General features: G+C 40.4%; 2 protein-coding genes across 2 annotated transcripts in view; one reads left to right on the top strand and one right to left on the bottom strand.

Moving 5' to 3' along the window:
- Positions 1 to 249: 249 nt before the first annotated feature.
- eral1 (Era-like 12S mitochondrial rRNA chaperone 1) lies at positions 250 to 8,181 on the bottom strand. Its single transcript, XM_083986693.1, has 11 exons — positions 7,951 to 8,181; positions 6,523 to 6,681; positions 6,198 to 6,325; positions 6,002 to 6,079; positions 5,854 to 5,900; positions 5,687 to 5,748; positions 5,461 to 5,573; positions 3,775 to 4,080; positions 2,748 to 2,897; positions 2,321 to 2,401; positions 250 to 710 (listed from the first exon to the last, which is right to left on the bottom strand). The coding sequence occupies exons 1-11, from the start codon at positions 8,054 to 8,056 to the stop codon at positions 588 to 590; spliced, it is 1,353 nt and encodes a 450-aa protein (XP_083842819.1). The 5' UTR covers positions 8,057 to 8,181; the 3' UTR covers positions 250 to 587.
- A 6,319-nt stretch (positions 8,182 to 14,500) lies between these two features.
- fam222ba (family with sequence similarity 222 member Ba) overlaps positions 14,501 to 14,711 on the top strand; it is a 30,623-nt gene continuing 30,412 nt past the window's right edge. Inside the window, exon 1 of the mRNA XM_083987326.1 lies at positions 14,501 to 14,619. The gene's annotated coding sequence lies outside the window, so the exon portion shown is untranslated. The remainder of the gene's footprint in view (positions 14,620 to 14,711) is intronic.

Genomic DNA, 14,711 nt, shown 5'->3' on the forward strand with positions numbered 1-14,711 from the left:
ACACCGGCGACTGAATAAATGCCTATAATTCACTACGCTTTATTTTACAGCTCGTGTCAGCTGCTTTTAATCGACATGTTTTCTGCACGGCACCTCCATTTGGGCTGCCCTGGCGGCCCTGGAGGTTGAGGTTTGACAATGACTTGCAACATCTGCAACTGACGTCACCTCCCCTCTTCTCTTCTAGCATTTGTCATGCCAATGCCATATAAAGGCAGTAGATCTCCCCAGAAATATAATATCTTCTGTATATATATTACAAAAAAATATTTAATAACATTAACTGTTTTGTCACATTTCACGTTTTCTACCACTATGACTGCATCTTTACATGATAATCTTTTACATCTCTGCTGCTGATGCAAACATTAAACTTTTGAGTGCAGTCTCTTTTCCTTACAGAGGAAACAAGCTCAACGGGAGCTCTGAGTCTGTGGATACGGTATATGTCACCTCAACAGCCCCACGTTAGACTCATGATGAGATCTTATCCTTCAGCTCTGTCCTTTGCAGATAAATCCTGCAGCATCCGTCTCCATCTCTTCATCTCTGCAGGATTTCTTCTACTGAAGTCCTCCCCGTCCTCTTCACTTCCTCAGCTTGACTGAGAGCTTCAGCTTCACTTCCCTCAGGTAAATGCGAGTCAGGTCCTCGCCTGCCTCTCGGGCGATCCGTGACACCATCTGGCCAGCTGTGCCGATCACCATCTTCTGCAGAGACGAGACATACAGGGACATCAGGCACCAGTGAATAGACGAGGTCATGGGGTTTTTTATTTGCTGCAGGAAGTGCGGGCTGATTTGAGAAAGGGTTGAATTTATATAGGACATAAAAAATACTGTAGGTTTAGTTACTTTGAGATGATAAAATACATCCCTCTTAGTGGTGATGGCGACTGTTGTCAGCACAAACTACACAGTAAAATCAGGCTGTTACATATTTCTCAACCCAAAGACTCAAACATATTTAACAGAGGATGTTTAGTCCATCTTGTATTTTCTTAAACTTATGATTCATTTGAACTTTTTAAACTGTTAAACTAGTCAGACAATGTATTTCTACTTCTTGCCGAGGCTGCGTGACACTAGTTATCTAAGAACTGCACTGCATTGTTACACACACACACACACACAAACTGAACTATTCATAAAATAGATTTAGATTATTTCTTTTGCTCTCATCAACATTTCTGTTATTCTTATTCCTTGGTTGGATGTAAAAGCAGAAGAATAATGTTGGTCTGAGTAACTCTCCGAAGAGGTCACTGGCCTTGAAACATTTCAGTGGCTCAGATGTAGCCTCAAATATTCTTTTTCATTAACTATGTATGATTCAGAAGAGCTGCTCAAATATTTACAAGTTAAAAACACAAAGGGAAAAAAAAAGAAAAGGAACCTCTAGTTAAGAGGGAGCAACACATTAACATCAGGAGCCATCAGAGAAGCTTCAGCTTGTCACTTAACTTCCTCCTCTTCAGCGTCTGCCACTCACTCAGCCTGAGTTTAACAAGCAGATCTTTAAATGGTCGCAATTCTTCCACAGCGGTTTGTTTGTGCTGCATTCACATTACATCTGGTTAGCTGTGATAAACAGGCTGTGTGGGATCTCTCTGGAGCTCTAGCAACAAGAGGTCAGTGAGCCAATCAGAAGACAGGATGACCTGAGCCTCTTCTCTGATTGGCTGACTGTTTTCAAAGTGGTGGAATAAAAACAGCAGATTTCAGGTAAAACACTTGGAGAGACCAAATCTTGTAAGGTTGGATGGGTCCAGCTGGGCGGGGCTTGCTTGGGTAACTTTTGTGACATCACAAAGTTACAGAAGCTGTAACAGCTGGTTCTCAGACTCAGTTTCTAAATACAGACTGTGTGTATTTTCTCTGTGGACTGAGGCTTTGATACTTTCACAGTATTAATATACAACATAGAGCTGCTTTATTATGATCGAAGAAGACTTTCATACTCACTATTCAATATTTGACCTTTACATAACCAGCTGGACATACAGTATGTTTCCAGATGAGTCAGATTTTATATGCTATTTCAAAATAGGTAACACCTTATAATAGGTACACACTATTACGCATTAGTTAAGCTTTAAATACTGAATTCATCATTTATAACACATGATAACTCATTAGTATGTAGTTTATAAACACAGTTAAAAATGTTTCACTCATCATTGATAAGCACTAACTGTATTTATAAACTACATACAAATGAGTATCTATGCGTTATAAATTAAGAATTCAGTATTCACTTAACTAATGCTTAATAGTGTGTACTTATTACAAAGTGTTGCCAAAGTGTAGAGAGCACTTACCATGTGAGTTTCTTTCCGGACATGAAGTTTGATTGAAATGTCTAGTTCACCATTTTCTCCTTCCTGCCACAGCTCAACAGCCTGACAACAAACACATTTAAGTGTTAACAATGTTGATGTTCAGGAAAAAAAACAATAAATACACAGTAACACTATAGGTAACAACGATGACAAAGAAAATAATTCCACAATGGGAACTGACATGGAAAAAAAGGCCTCTAAAATGAACATAGAAAGCCGAAGTGAAGCAGGTGGAGGTTGGATCCGATAACATCAACATAGCACATGTCAGCAGTGAAAGTGAGTATGAGAGGCTTTAAATAGCCCACAGAGTCAGAGCGGTGAGATGTAATAGGTGTTGTCACTTAGCTGTCAGCTTATCATCACATGTGACATAGTGTCCCTGCAGAATCGGTTCATTAGTCACCTGTGTCATCGAGTAAGGCACTTCCTGGGGCAGATACTCCAGAAGCTTCTCTCTGATGGTGTTGGTGCAGACTTCCTCCGGACTCTGATCGGTCAGGACCTCGCTGTGGTACTGCCACGATCCTGGCTTAGCAGCGGTCTTGAAGTAGCTCTGTATGAGAGTGAGGTATAAGCATGTTTGTTAGAATATGTTGGAATAAAACAAAACTAACTAATGCGTGTTCTTAAAGGGCATTTCCAGTCGTAATCAATGTTTACCTCAGATATCAGGTCACCTATGATCAGTTCATAAAATATATATATATAAATATATATAAGTATATAAATATATACTTAAAAAAAAAAAGAATCTATGTTTTTTCAATTAAAATTGTTCTGTGGTCGCAAGTAATGTCCTTTTGACCATCATTTAAATTTTAAAGTTTGCTTTACAATTAAATTAAATCAAAATTCGGACTTACCGCAGCTTCCGCATTGTTCCTTTCTGGGTCAGAGAACAAAACGCCTCAGAGTCCCTCTACTGTTGTGTTCTCTGACCCGGAAAGGAACAATGTGAAAGCCGCGGTAAGTCCGAATTTTGATTTAATTGTAAAGCGAATTTTTAAATTTAAATGATGGTCAAAAGGACGTTACTTGCGACCACAGAACAATTTTAAAATTGGTCCGGAGCCCATTAATAAACATTGAAAAAACAATAGATTCTTGAACAAAAACGAATATAAACGTCCACACGCTGCAGTTGGGAGTAGGGATGGTGTGAAATTAACTGATCATAGGTGACCTGATATCTGAGGTAAACATTGATTACGACTGGAAATTCCCTTTAATCTGTGTGAATGAGTTGAAATTCTCAGTTTCAGGTTCGTGTTAATTTGGTTTCGCTGCTTAGCTGAGTGTTCAGTTTCTGTTTTGGTTTAATTATTTTTCACAAAGCTTTTTTTTTTCTAAAGTTATAATGACTGACATTTTTAACACACACGCTTACAAAGATATTATTTGTCTTTCTCTAACCATGATCTACTGTGTACCTTCAGCGTCTCCACATCCTCTCTGTCTATAGAGGAAAGCATGAAGACATCTTTGAAGTGAGGCCAGCCCTCCTGGCTCCTCAGAGCCTTCAGCTGCTCTTTGTTCAGCGTAGAGTTCGGCTCAGCGCTGCCCTCGGGCTCTGCCATGTCCTCGTCAAGCGGTAACTGTGAATCCTCCTCTGACCTCTTTTTGGCCCACGGAGGCTTGATCATTGGCCTGACCCGCATCCTGCGTCCATTTACCATTCCACATGTCAGGTCTGCTGTGACGTCCAGCAGCCTGTCCTTCGTTTTCAGCAGGTCCACCTTAAAAGAGACGAGAGTATTGGAGCTCTTTGCTGCAGGGGAACATTTATTCAAAGTGGGACATGTTCAATGAAAGTCTGTAGTTATTCTATATTTTTCTTATCTCTGCAAAAAAAAAAACTGAAACCAACAAAGTATTACCCGACTGGTCAAAGCCTTGTACTGTATTTTTTTTTTTTTTTTAATCCTCTGTGCCAAAAAGCTCTACTGTTGTCTAAATTTGTAATCCCGCAGACACCATCCCGCTGCTGTAAATACTCACCAAAGCACCAAATGTACACTCTATTAATCTGTGTCTGAAAATAGTCCCAAACAAATGCACTGTTTCCTTTCTGTGTAAGTCTGGTTTGCTGAAAGCTACGATGCCCAGCTGTCTTTAGAAATGATTCAGCTTTTTTGAAAACACCAGTCTACAGATGAATGACCTGTTTGTATTGATTTATATTTTCAGAAGCATCAAATGGGGATTGAGATGGGTACCACAGACAGGACAAGGAGCTCAGACAGTACTGAGAGACTGAATAATACATTGTTGGTTTAGGTCTTTTTTTATATTAAATATTGACAGTTTTATCCATTAAAGGGATAGTTCAACATTTTGGGAAAATTGCCATAATCCCTATAGTTTTAGCAGTAGGTTCGTTACCTTTAATTGTCAGTGCAAGCTATTTTTTGAATGGCAGAGCAGAGCCACGAGCTGCTCAGAGCTACGCTACGGAGTCTCATGGGATTTCTTGGTTTCCCTCATCAAACTCATCATATACACAATCCAACAACTCCAGAATGCTCTCGTGGTTTTCGAAGCAAATGCAGAGACTGCTTGCTGAAAAACTGCCCCCGACAGGAACGCGCATCAGCGGTTTTGCATGAATTTACCTCGTGAGAGAAAGCTCCCGCACACTGTCATCACTTGCAAAGATTTTATTAAACTGAACAACGTTTCGGTCCTGAGACCTTCGTCAGGTTCTGAAGGTTACCTCGAAAACAACTCCGTCTCGTAACGCTCTGTTATTATCTCATAGCGTGGTGAATGTGCAGGTCACAACTTGTCCACCAGAGTGTTTTGGAGGTGTTGGATTGTGTATTTGCTGAGTTTGATGAGGGAAACCAAGAAATCCCATGAGCCTCCGTAGCGTAGCTCTGAGCAGCTTGCGGCTCTGCTCCGCCGTTCTAAAAATAGCTTGCACCGACAAATAAAGATAACGAACCTACTGCTAAAACTATAGGGATTATGGCAATGGGCTAATTTGCCAAAATATTGAACTATCCCTTTAACTTCAACTACTACATTTTGATCAGATAAAAAATCTTTGACATAAGTTTGCTGGGTGTCATCCCAACCATCCTATCAGAATAAAAGCAGAAAATAAAAAAGAATACCTTATTGAGGACCAGGACTGCTGGGATGTGTGGGTGCTGAGCGAGGCACTTGAGCACCTCAAAGTCGAGCCTGCTGCTCATCCATCTGTCCGCTACATCCACCACCACCACCACTGGAAACAGATCCAATTATAGTTCACTCTTAATATTCGGTCTGTGACACAAAAAGCTCCAAAAAAAGAACAACTCAACCAATAAATGACTCAGTAAGTGTGTATGATAATACTTAGGTCGGCTTCTTTGACTGTGTTCCAGGGATCCACAAGCAAAGACTTCTCCAGCTGGTGTCTGTGGAAACAGGCGGTTCATTCATACATATTACACTGTATGTTAATATTGTATAGAGACGACAGAGTCTGAGCAGCACAAACAATCTAAAAAAAAATAGGTCACCTTTTTACTTTTGATAGGGTGGTGAGACCAGGAGTGTCCAGTAAAATCTATTTAAAAAGAACACACACACATACACATGTACTGACTGAAGAATTTGGCTTTTTGATGGTAATAAAATATAGTGGAAGAGAAGTGAAAAAGCTCTTACGATCTGTGTGTCATCCTCGGTTACAACGCCCAGCGCCCGTGACCGTGTAGTGTGCACTTTCTTGGACACAGCAAACACCTTTAATAAAATGAACAATGGCTTAACAAAAAGTGAGCAGCACCTGCACCTCAGTGAGACACACACATTATATAATGCAGCTCAGATTAAAAGAGACACAGTTAAGAAAGACTGAGACCTTTCTGCCGAGGAGCTGGTTGGATAATGTGGACTTTCCAGCATTTGGGGCACCAATTATAGCCACTTTCAAAACTTTAGCGCTGTCAGGCTGATCTGGATGTCTCAGCAACAAAGACAGCTGCTCCCCTGAAAATAAACACGAAGATAGACAAGACAGATAATAAAAGTGAGAATGACAGCAAGCAAAAACCAGAAACAGGAGCATGACATTAGTGGATGGATGACGTGTGCAGTATTTGGGAGGGGGGTGGGGGGAGAACAAAATGGCCAGAATAATCAGATGAGTTTAGGGATGTAAATCTCTGAGGCAGTGGTCTGGTTACCGCTGTCCGGAGGAACTGAGGCTGGGAGGCGATAAAAGCTGCCGTCTGCCTCTGCTGCATTGCCTTTCATCAGTCTGTTGAGAAACGCCTCTGATGTAATAAAACAAGCAGGAGTGAAGATAAATCCATTTCTCCCTCCTCTGCGGCAGGCAACATTTCCTGTAAAGACATTCAACATATCCATCACTTCACTGTCAGCCGGCCTGCAAGGTAACTGACTGATTATGTTTACTTGCACGTGCAGGTGACACAGTATTATCATGCATTTAGATGGCCCCTTGTCAAAAATGTACGTCAGGTCATATAATTTATAACAGAAACATCTCATTTAAAGTAGGTGTTGGGAAATTGGGAAGGTGTTAATAGTATGAATTCCACAATATTCTGGTGGTAACAAACTAACAAACCTTGTAATGCACCAACAAAGGCAGTGAAGAAGTAGACTAGCAGTAACCAATTTCAAATGTCAAATTAAAAGAAGAAACATTTTGTCAACTGATAGAAAACTACCAATAACGTCAATGGTTTATTTATCAAGAAATGTACAGGTGTTAATTATTTTGATTTGAGGATTTGCTTATTTTCTCAAATTTAAAATTAAAACATGTCATTGAGGTTTTTTTTAGACGACCCTGACAATTTCAGAACATGTTTCTGAATTGCTTTCATGAATAGTCATGATGGTGACTAACCCATGTTCAGGTAAATGCAGGGATGCAGAGTAGGTGACCCACAAACCAAATATATTCAATAACATTCCCTGAACATTCCCCCAGAGATGTTTAAGAAATACTTAAAATGAAATGAAATATTGAATAACTCACATGTTCTTCCCATCACAGAGTATGAATATCTAAAAAATGTTAATTTCAACTGCTGGATACAAGACATGTGAGGCTCAAACACCCAAGCAAATGAACAATAAGAGACATTTTAGAGAGAAGGGAGGACATCTATTAGTCAATACAGACAGTTTCATTACATCTGCATGTGGCATTTAAATAAAAATAAACTGGTGACATCTATAGAAAAATACTAAGTTATCTGCGTTTATAGCCCGGCTGATGCAGTGATTGTGATTCGTACCGATGGAGACCATGGATGTATAATAATAGATCCATGATGGAGACTCACTGGTGTCGCAGAAATATGACACTTTTTTTCCTCGTGTGTTTTCATAGTCTGTCATGTCATGTAATGTCTGGTGTGTCAGTGGACTGAGGTGTCACTGGTTTAGCTACATGTGTTGACATGACACACAGTCCGGGATCAGTTCAGCCTTTAAATGTCACTTTACGCTGCTAAGCTGAAGGTCATTTTCTCAAGTTTTTCCATTTTCCACGTTGTCATTCACTGTTTACTATCGACTTCTCGTGTATCCTTGTTTAAAAAAAGATGTTTATAATATAAACCCAGCCTGGTACTGACCCGCTGTCAGGAGCCATGACGCACTTTCCTGTCGCGCTGACCCCGCGGTCCGCGCTCCGAGGGCGGCCGAGTGTCCGACGAGCCGAGCCCAGGCCCGGAGAGCCATGGTAACCCTGGTAACCCCGGTAACCCTGGTGACCGTCGCTGCGGGGTCACAGTCCGATAATACACCGATAATCGATGAAGAGTTCTGTTTACATTCACATTGTTGCCTCACTGGGCGACGCCATGATGCTTTGACCAAAAACAAACACACTTCCGGTTTGAAGAGCGTCCTCGCGGGGGTCACGTGGAGGCTGCACCGCCCCCTAGCGCCACGTGCGATAGATAATTAATTTCTTCTCATGCTGAATATAGCAGGTGTTAGTGTCACAAAAGCAGGCTTAAAATAAAAACCTGCACAAAGATCCTCGTTTGACCCGGTTTACAGACCTATGATTAAAAAGAAACACAGTTAAAAATGTTAATTTATAGTGTTAGCACTATAAATAAGGCTCCTATACTCAAGAGTGATCTTCATGTGCAACGTCAACAGTGACAGATGAAGGTCCCAGTCGTCACAAAATGATTGAATAAGACCAAAGCAATGAGGAAAGACATGAAGTAAGAGCTAAAAGATAAGAGAGCAGGGAGAGGAAATCATTGAGGCGGAGAAAAGCTGTGTTGGGAAACCATTTGTGAAATAATGACAGGCTTAATTTACATTTACATGTGCATTAATTTGCAGAATAACTAAATAAAATAACAGCCATGCATCATTTTGCAGTAAACCCTTCCCTCCAGACTCCCAGGAGCCCCCAGTTTGGGAAGCACCTGTCTCCAGCAGGTAGCATATTAAGAGGCTAAAATCAGCCAACGGCAGTTTCAAATCAGCTCATCACAATGCACAAACACATCTGCCGACATGAGCAACTCGCAGTTTAAAATGGATGACAGCGCTCAAAGGATCTTTTGGCTCTGGTGATATTCTCCAGATTACTCTGTGAGGGATGGTGCGCCTATAACCACAAATCAGATTGCACAGCGCAGACTTTTTCTTTCCCTCTTGTCCCTTGAGTACACACAACAGAGCTTATCCCTGAGGGTGCTTGAAGCGCAGTTGTGACAATGCTGCTGAGGATATATCGAGCATTCATGCTTAAAGCAACATGCCAACCTGAGGAAAACACAGCATGCTCTCACAGTCACACCCTATAACTCTTCAGTACTAATTCACAGTCACACGAGCTTATGTAATGACTTGATAACCATGAAGTCTGTGAGGTTAATCACCAGACTAAAAGGACAGGTTTGCATATTGATTGATTACTGTAACATGTTGTTTTCCCTCTGTACGGTAAAGCCAGGCAGAGCAGATGTCTCCCCATAGTCCATCAAACATGCCGGCTGTTTGTTAGTCCTCGAGGACTTGCTCGGGGCGGAACAAACACCTCCACTGGGGAAGATGATGAAGGATATCAGGTAGCTCACAATCTGTCATCATCTAACTCTAAAAGCTCAGCAGCAATGGAAGGGCAACAAAAAAATGGAGCTTTTAGCCGACACTTACTGCCGAATTCCAATTGAACCAGAAACCAAAAGGATATTTAAGGATCAGTAATGTTTGAACTTTCTCTCTATCTGCCTCCCTCCCACTCTCTCTCACTCTCTCTCTCTCTCAAATTCATTCAAGGCCTTCTCTCCCTGCGGGCTTTCCTCACATGGCCATTTCACGTGGGAGTGTATCAGAGTTCTTTCTATGACTGCATTAACTTTGGCCTTCAGAAAGAGCTTGCTCTCTCTCTCTCTCTCTCTCTCTCTCTCTCTCTCTCTCTCTCTCTCTCTCTCTCTCTCTCTCTCTCTCTCTCTCTCTCTCTCTCTCTCTCAAAAAAAAAGACAAAAAGGCTTCGCCTGCAGACCATTTAATCATAAGCTGTAGCCCACTTTGCCATTTGAAGTGCACTTGCCAATGAGATTCAGCATAGCGTTATGGAAAACCTCTCTCCTCTCCATGTGCGGCAATTCAGTGTGCTGCTGATTCCTAATCAATCTTGTTTTCTATAATTGAAACAGACCGCACTGTATTGATAGAGAGTGGGTCAAATCTTCCTGAATATGCACAATTCAGACGCCCCGGTTGATTTGCTACCAACGCTATAGGCCTACAGCCAGCAGGATTGGGACATGGCATGCTATAACTGGCAGCTCTCCACTAATAAGACGACCTCGCTGCTCATGAGGGGATAACAGAGTTCATAGAATAAGAAGCACGAGCCATGGGGGCATGTCAACAGGGAGCAGAGGTGGGAAATAACAATCTGTCAGTGCGTCAGAGCATCCATCACTCCATCACTGCTGACTGCAGTGAGAGGCGTAATTCTGCACAGCTGGCTGACTGTCTACCAAACAGCTGCTCCTGAACTTTTTCACGCTGAGAACTCCCAGCGCAGATAGGTTATTTGCAAAAGATCCCGCAGATTAATGAATGGATGGATGAATTTCCAAGTCTGATAAATGAGAAAGCTGTGAGACTTAACAGTTATGTGTTGCCCTGAAGGTCCCCCAAGGTCCCTCGACTCAGCTACCACCACTTCTCTATATGTTCTTTCTTTTTTCTTTTTTTTAAAGAAGAACTGATTTAGCTCCCCAACTACCCATATAGGTCACACTGATGTTCTGATTGTACAATCTCTCTCTCGGTGGGGGAGATAAAGGGAAAAAAAAAACTTTTATTCATTCTAGACTTGCAATCGATGGGACTTGTCTGTGAAGTGGATCAATAATGCCTCCCTTTGAAATCATCAGTCACGTCAGTGGTGAATTTAAAAAGCGTAATTAGGAACAGCGTTCTTAAACATCCTGTATTGACGTCTTCTTTGGTATGGAGAAAGACACCATTCTGCATCATTAACTTTGTATTATTGCCTGATGGAGCCTGCTGCTGCTACTTCCCCACCTGCTGAACTCAGAGCGCTGTGTGTGATTGGGCTTTCAGACCAAATTCTCCCCTCTTTCACTTGCTGATGAGGGAAGTGAGGCTTGCAGACCTGAAATTGGCTGGAGTATTGTAATAGGCCTGCTCCATACTGGAACCCAGGCCATGGATTTATTCTTTACAGTACTGTATCTCAAAAAAATGTTTGGAGATGAACATGTGTCATTTGTTCTCCTCTAATCAACTTTTGTTTTTTTTGTTAGATTGTTTTTGTTCAGGCTCTAACCTGACATGACTCTACATGTCCATGAACACAGATTGTTCCCGTAACTCTCCACAGTCCTCAGCTTCGTCCATCCGTCTCTCTCTCGCTGGTAATAAAATGGTATCAATACTGTGGAGAGGGCAGGTGGGCGATTGTAATGGAGTAATTTATTTTAGTTGTCACAGAAATATAAGTCTTTGATTAGGGAGCTGTACACATCAGGCTGCACAAATAGAACCTTTCATCAAATCACAAAGCATGTGACACTATTGACCGTGGAGTCTTCTCACTGGGTTTAATCTTCCCAGCAAGACGCATAATACAATATGTGAAGAGCTCGATGACACAAAATACAAAAAGTATTACAACTCAAGGCAAATCTTGCACCAAATAAGTATTAGCATCGAAGCCAATAAAACACAGAAACAAGCTGTAGTTTTGAATGGTAAAAAAAAAAAGAAGAAGATGTTGATACATGGATATTGATTATGATTCTTAAATGACAAATTGGGTGTGTTAGAGATTCAAGGCTGTGTGACAAGTTTGGTGGCTTTTTCAGATTTAAACATATTGCAAATACAGCTCATGTAACAGTATATCCAGAGTTACAATGTAGGGATCCGAAAAAAACATAAACAGCCGTGCACAACAGCAGACTTACATTTTGTACTGCTACATACAACTGATTTACATGTTGGTTAAGATGTAATTAGAGTACAGTAGATTAGTGAACAAACATCACATATGTAGATGCACAGTGTCTCACTGAATAACTTGATAAGGTTGAAAATGATGTGTGACCTTCACTTGATATGATCTCAACCCATCTGAACCCCTGGGAGATATTTAAGGGTGAAATGTTAGACAACATGCTCGACCATCGTCATCATCAAAACTCACACAAATCATCAGTCACCTGCTGCTCCGTTGGCTCGTATAGGTCCTTGCGCCTTTAAAGCACACAGTAAATATAAAAGACTTGCATTCATATGACTATAAGCATGTGTGACAGGGTCATCATCAACCCTTCAGAAACATTATATTTTGGGAATATTACAGTTTTTCTCAGTCGCTTTGGTGCTATTCTCAGATCAGAATAAAAATTCTCATAACTATTAGTTCAACCTCCACAACATGTAGTCATTTGTCCACATCATAGTAGCAGTTTCTCCTTCCTCTGAACAAATTGCAAATGCTTTTGGACATGTATCAGTTGCTCTCATACAATTCTCTGCGGTTTTACAACACTATCATTTGTTTATGTCATGTCAGTCAAAATGAACTATACTTTTGAACGGTGAATAGTCTTTCCCTAAAAAACTAATAGTCCTCATTTCATTGCTTGAGTCATTACATACAAAATTGTTGAACTAGTTTTCAAAATCTGTCAAACTAATTTTAAATGTTGGGAGAAGCACTGCGAATTCAAACATTTAGAGTAAGGAACAACAGGTATGTATGGTATTGGACAGTAATTCAGCACTAAACAATCTGCACTGCTGTCATGGTGTCAGGCCTTACTGTAAGATACAGTGGGACAAGAACTTTTTACATTTACATTTAGACTTACAGCTTCACTAGAGAACAGATTTACTGTATTGTAATGTATTACTGCAACCACAGTAAAGATTTCCCATCTTTACAGTACGGTACTGTACTACAGCATTTTACAAGTAGGAAGCACTTTTACAGTATTGTACACTACAGTAATAATGGTTGATGCAGTACATGTACTGTACATTACTGTAATTTTACTCTGCACCACATAGGATTACAAGACAACCTCACAGAGGTGGAAGAGACTGAGCCCATTACAAACAATGGCATAAGGTTGAAAGAGATACAATGTAAGGATGACATTACTGTATCTTTGGGAATATTGAATCTGTTTCAATTGCTACAATTGACAGAGTGATGTAGATGAAAATGTGACTGGAACGTCTGGATGTGCAGGAATGATTTACAGTACTCTGTAGGTTCAGGTACTGCAACATAGTTTACGTAAAGTTGTACCCAAAGAGTGTTTCTTATGTTTGTTGTAGATGACTGTAGTGTATTTTTCATTTGCACAATGCTGTGAACAAATCAGAATTGCAAAGAGCATATGCAGTAGAAATGTGAAACATACATATTCAGTATCTCCACTAAATACAGCAATGTGTAACTTTACTGTAGTTTTCACATGGCTGTACAAGTAGTGTATAGTGCTGTCTTGAGCATTTTCAGGTAGTATCATCACTTTTTGCATTGGAAAACACTTGGAGAATAAAGTGTCCTAATGAAAACATGACAAAGCCATTTGACTATCTTGTTCATAAACGATGGTGTCAAGACTTCTCATTTTGACGACACTGACAGTTTCATTGACATGAGTACTTGCTTTTGAGGGATGGACAATCCATTTTGTTCAAGTGACGCGCTTTTGCAGGTTATCCACTAGGTTTTGCAGTTTGTGATAATTGTTCTGAGAAATGCACTAACTGTTGTGCAAATGTTAAGAGTGATGTGAGAATAGCACCAAAGCGACTGAGAAAAACTGTAATATGACTGTAATGTCATGGTTGGTTGTGGTAAAGCTGATTTTGGTAACTGTCACCAATCAAACAATATTGAATACACTTATGTAAACCTATTTGTGCATTGATTTGTATTCACTGGTGCTTTTACTAATAAGTGCATTTTTAATTCACATTCTAGCAAGGTGTCAAAAATGTTGTCAAATGTTGCAAAAAGTCTAATATTAAAGTTGTATTACAATACAATATTTGACTGAACAATTTGTCTTATTTTGTTTTTACATGCCCATAAAATATTAGTATTTCACATGTACAATGGTTTACATTTTAAAAACTGGTACTGGATAGATAGATAGATAGATAGATAGATAGACAGACAGACAGACAGACAGATAGATAGATAGATAGATAGATAGATAGATAGATAGATAGATAGATAGATAGATAGATAGATAGATAGATAGATAGATAGATAGATAGATAGATAGATAGATAGATAGATAGATAGATAGATAGATGTCCATCAGCTTATTAATAATAAAAAATCAATAATACATAATACATAATAACAATTTAATGAGTCCATTAACGACTTCCATCTGCTTTCTTTGGCTGACATGTTGTAGGCATTCATGGTCTAAAATCAATATTACATATCAAACACTTTGACAAAACACTGATATATACTTTGTGTTATTATTATTTCTCTAATTTCACCTCCCACTCTGACAGTGTTAACATTTTCCTCCTCCAATAACAGGTCCCTCTGACTGTCCCTTTAAACCCGTCGTGCGTCCTGCGCAGCGCACGGCGCAGTCTGGATCTGTCCCAGCTACTGCGCCTGCGCCGAAAGTTGCTGCCGCAGACAGCAGCAGCAGCAGTGATTCGGCAGCGCAGGGGCAACGGGAGAAAATCTGTCCGTTTTAAACCATGGCGACGTACTAAACGATGCCTTTGGCAGAGGTACACGGAGAGTAAGTAGTTGTATCTTAATAACACGGCCGCCGCTCGATACTGCGTGACATCCTCTCAAAATTGCTGCGTAAATGTCAGGAAAGGTTGAGAA

The sequence above is a fragment of the Trachurus trachurus genome (assembly GCF_905171665.1).
Source record: "Trachurus trachurus genome assembly, chromosome: 14".
NCBI lineage: Eukaryota > Metazoa > Chordata > Actinopteri > Carangiformes > Carangidae > Trachurus > Trachurus trachurus.

What these genes read in the sequence shown, in the direction of transcription:
- eral1 (XM_083986693.1), bottom strand. Translation starts at nt 8,056, where the DNA reads ATGGCTCTCCGGGCCTGGGCTCGGCTCGTCGGACACTCGGCCGCCCTC. An exon ending in AGTCAAAGAAGCCGACCTAA is followed by an intron (nt 5,574 to 5,686) that starts GTATTATCATAC and finishes ATCTGTTTCCAG; the next exon opens with TGGTGGTGGTGGTGGATGTA. An exon ending in TGCCTTACTCGATGACACAG is followed by an intron (nt 2,402 to 2,747) that starts GTGACTAATGAA and finishes GTTTGTTGTCAG; the next exon opens with GCTGTTGAGCTGTGGCAGGA.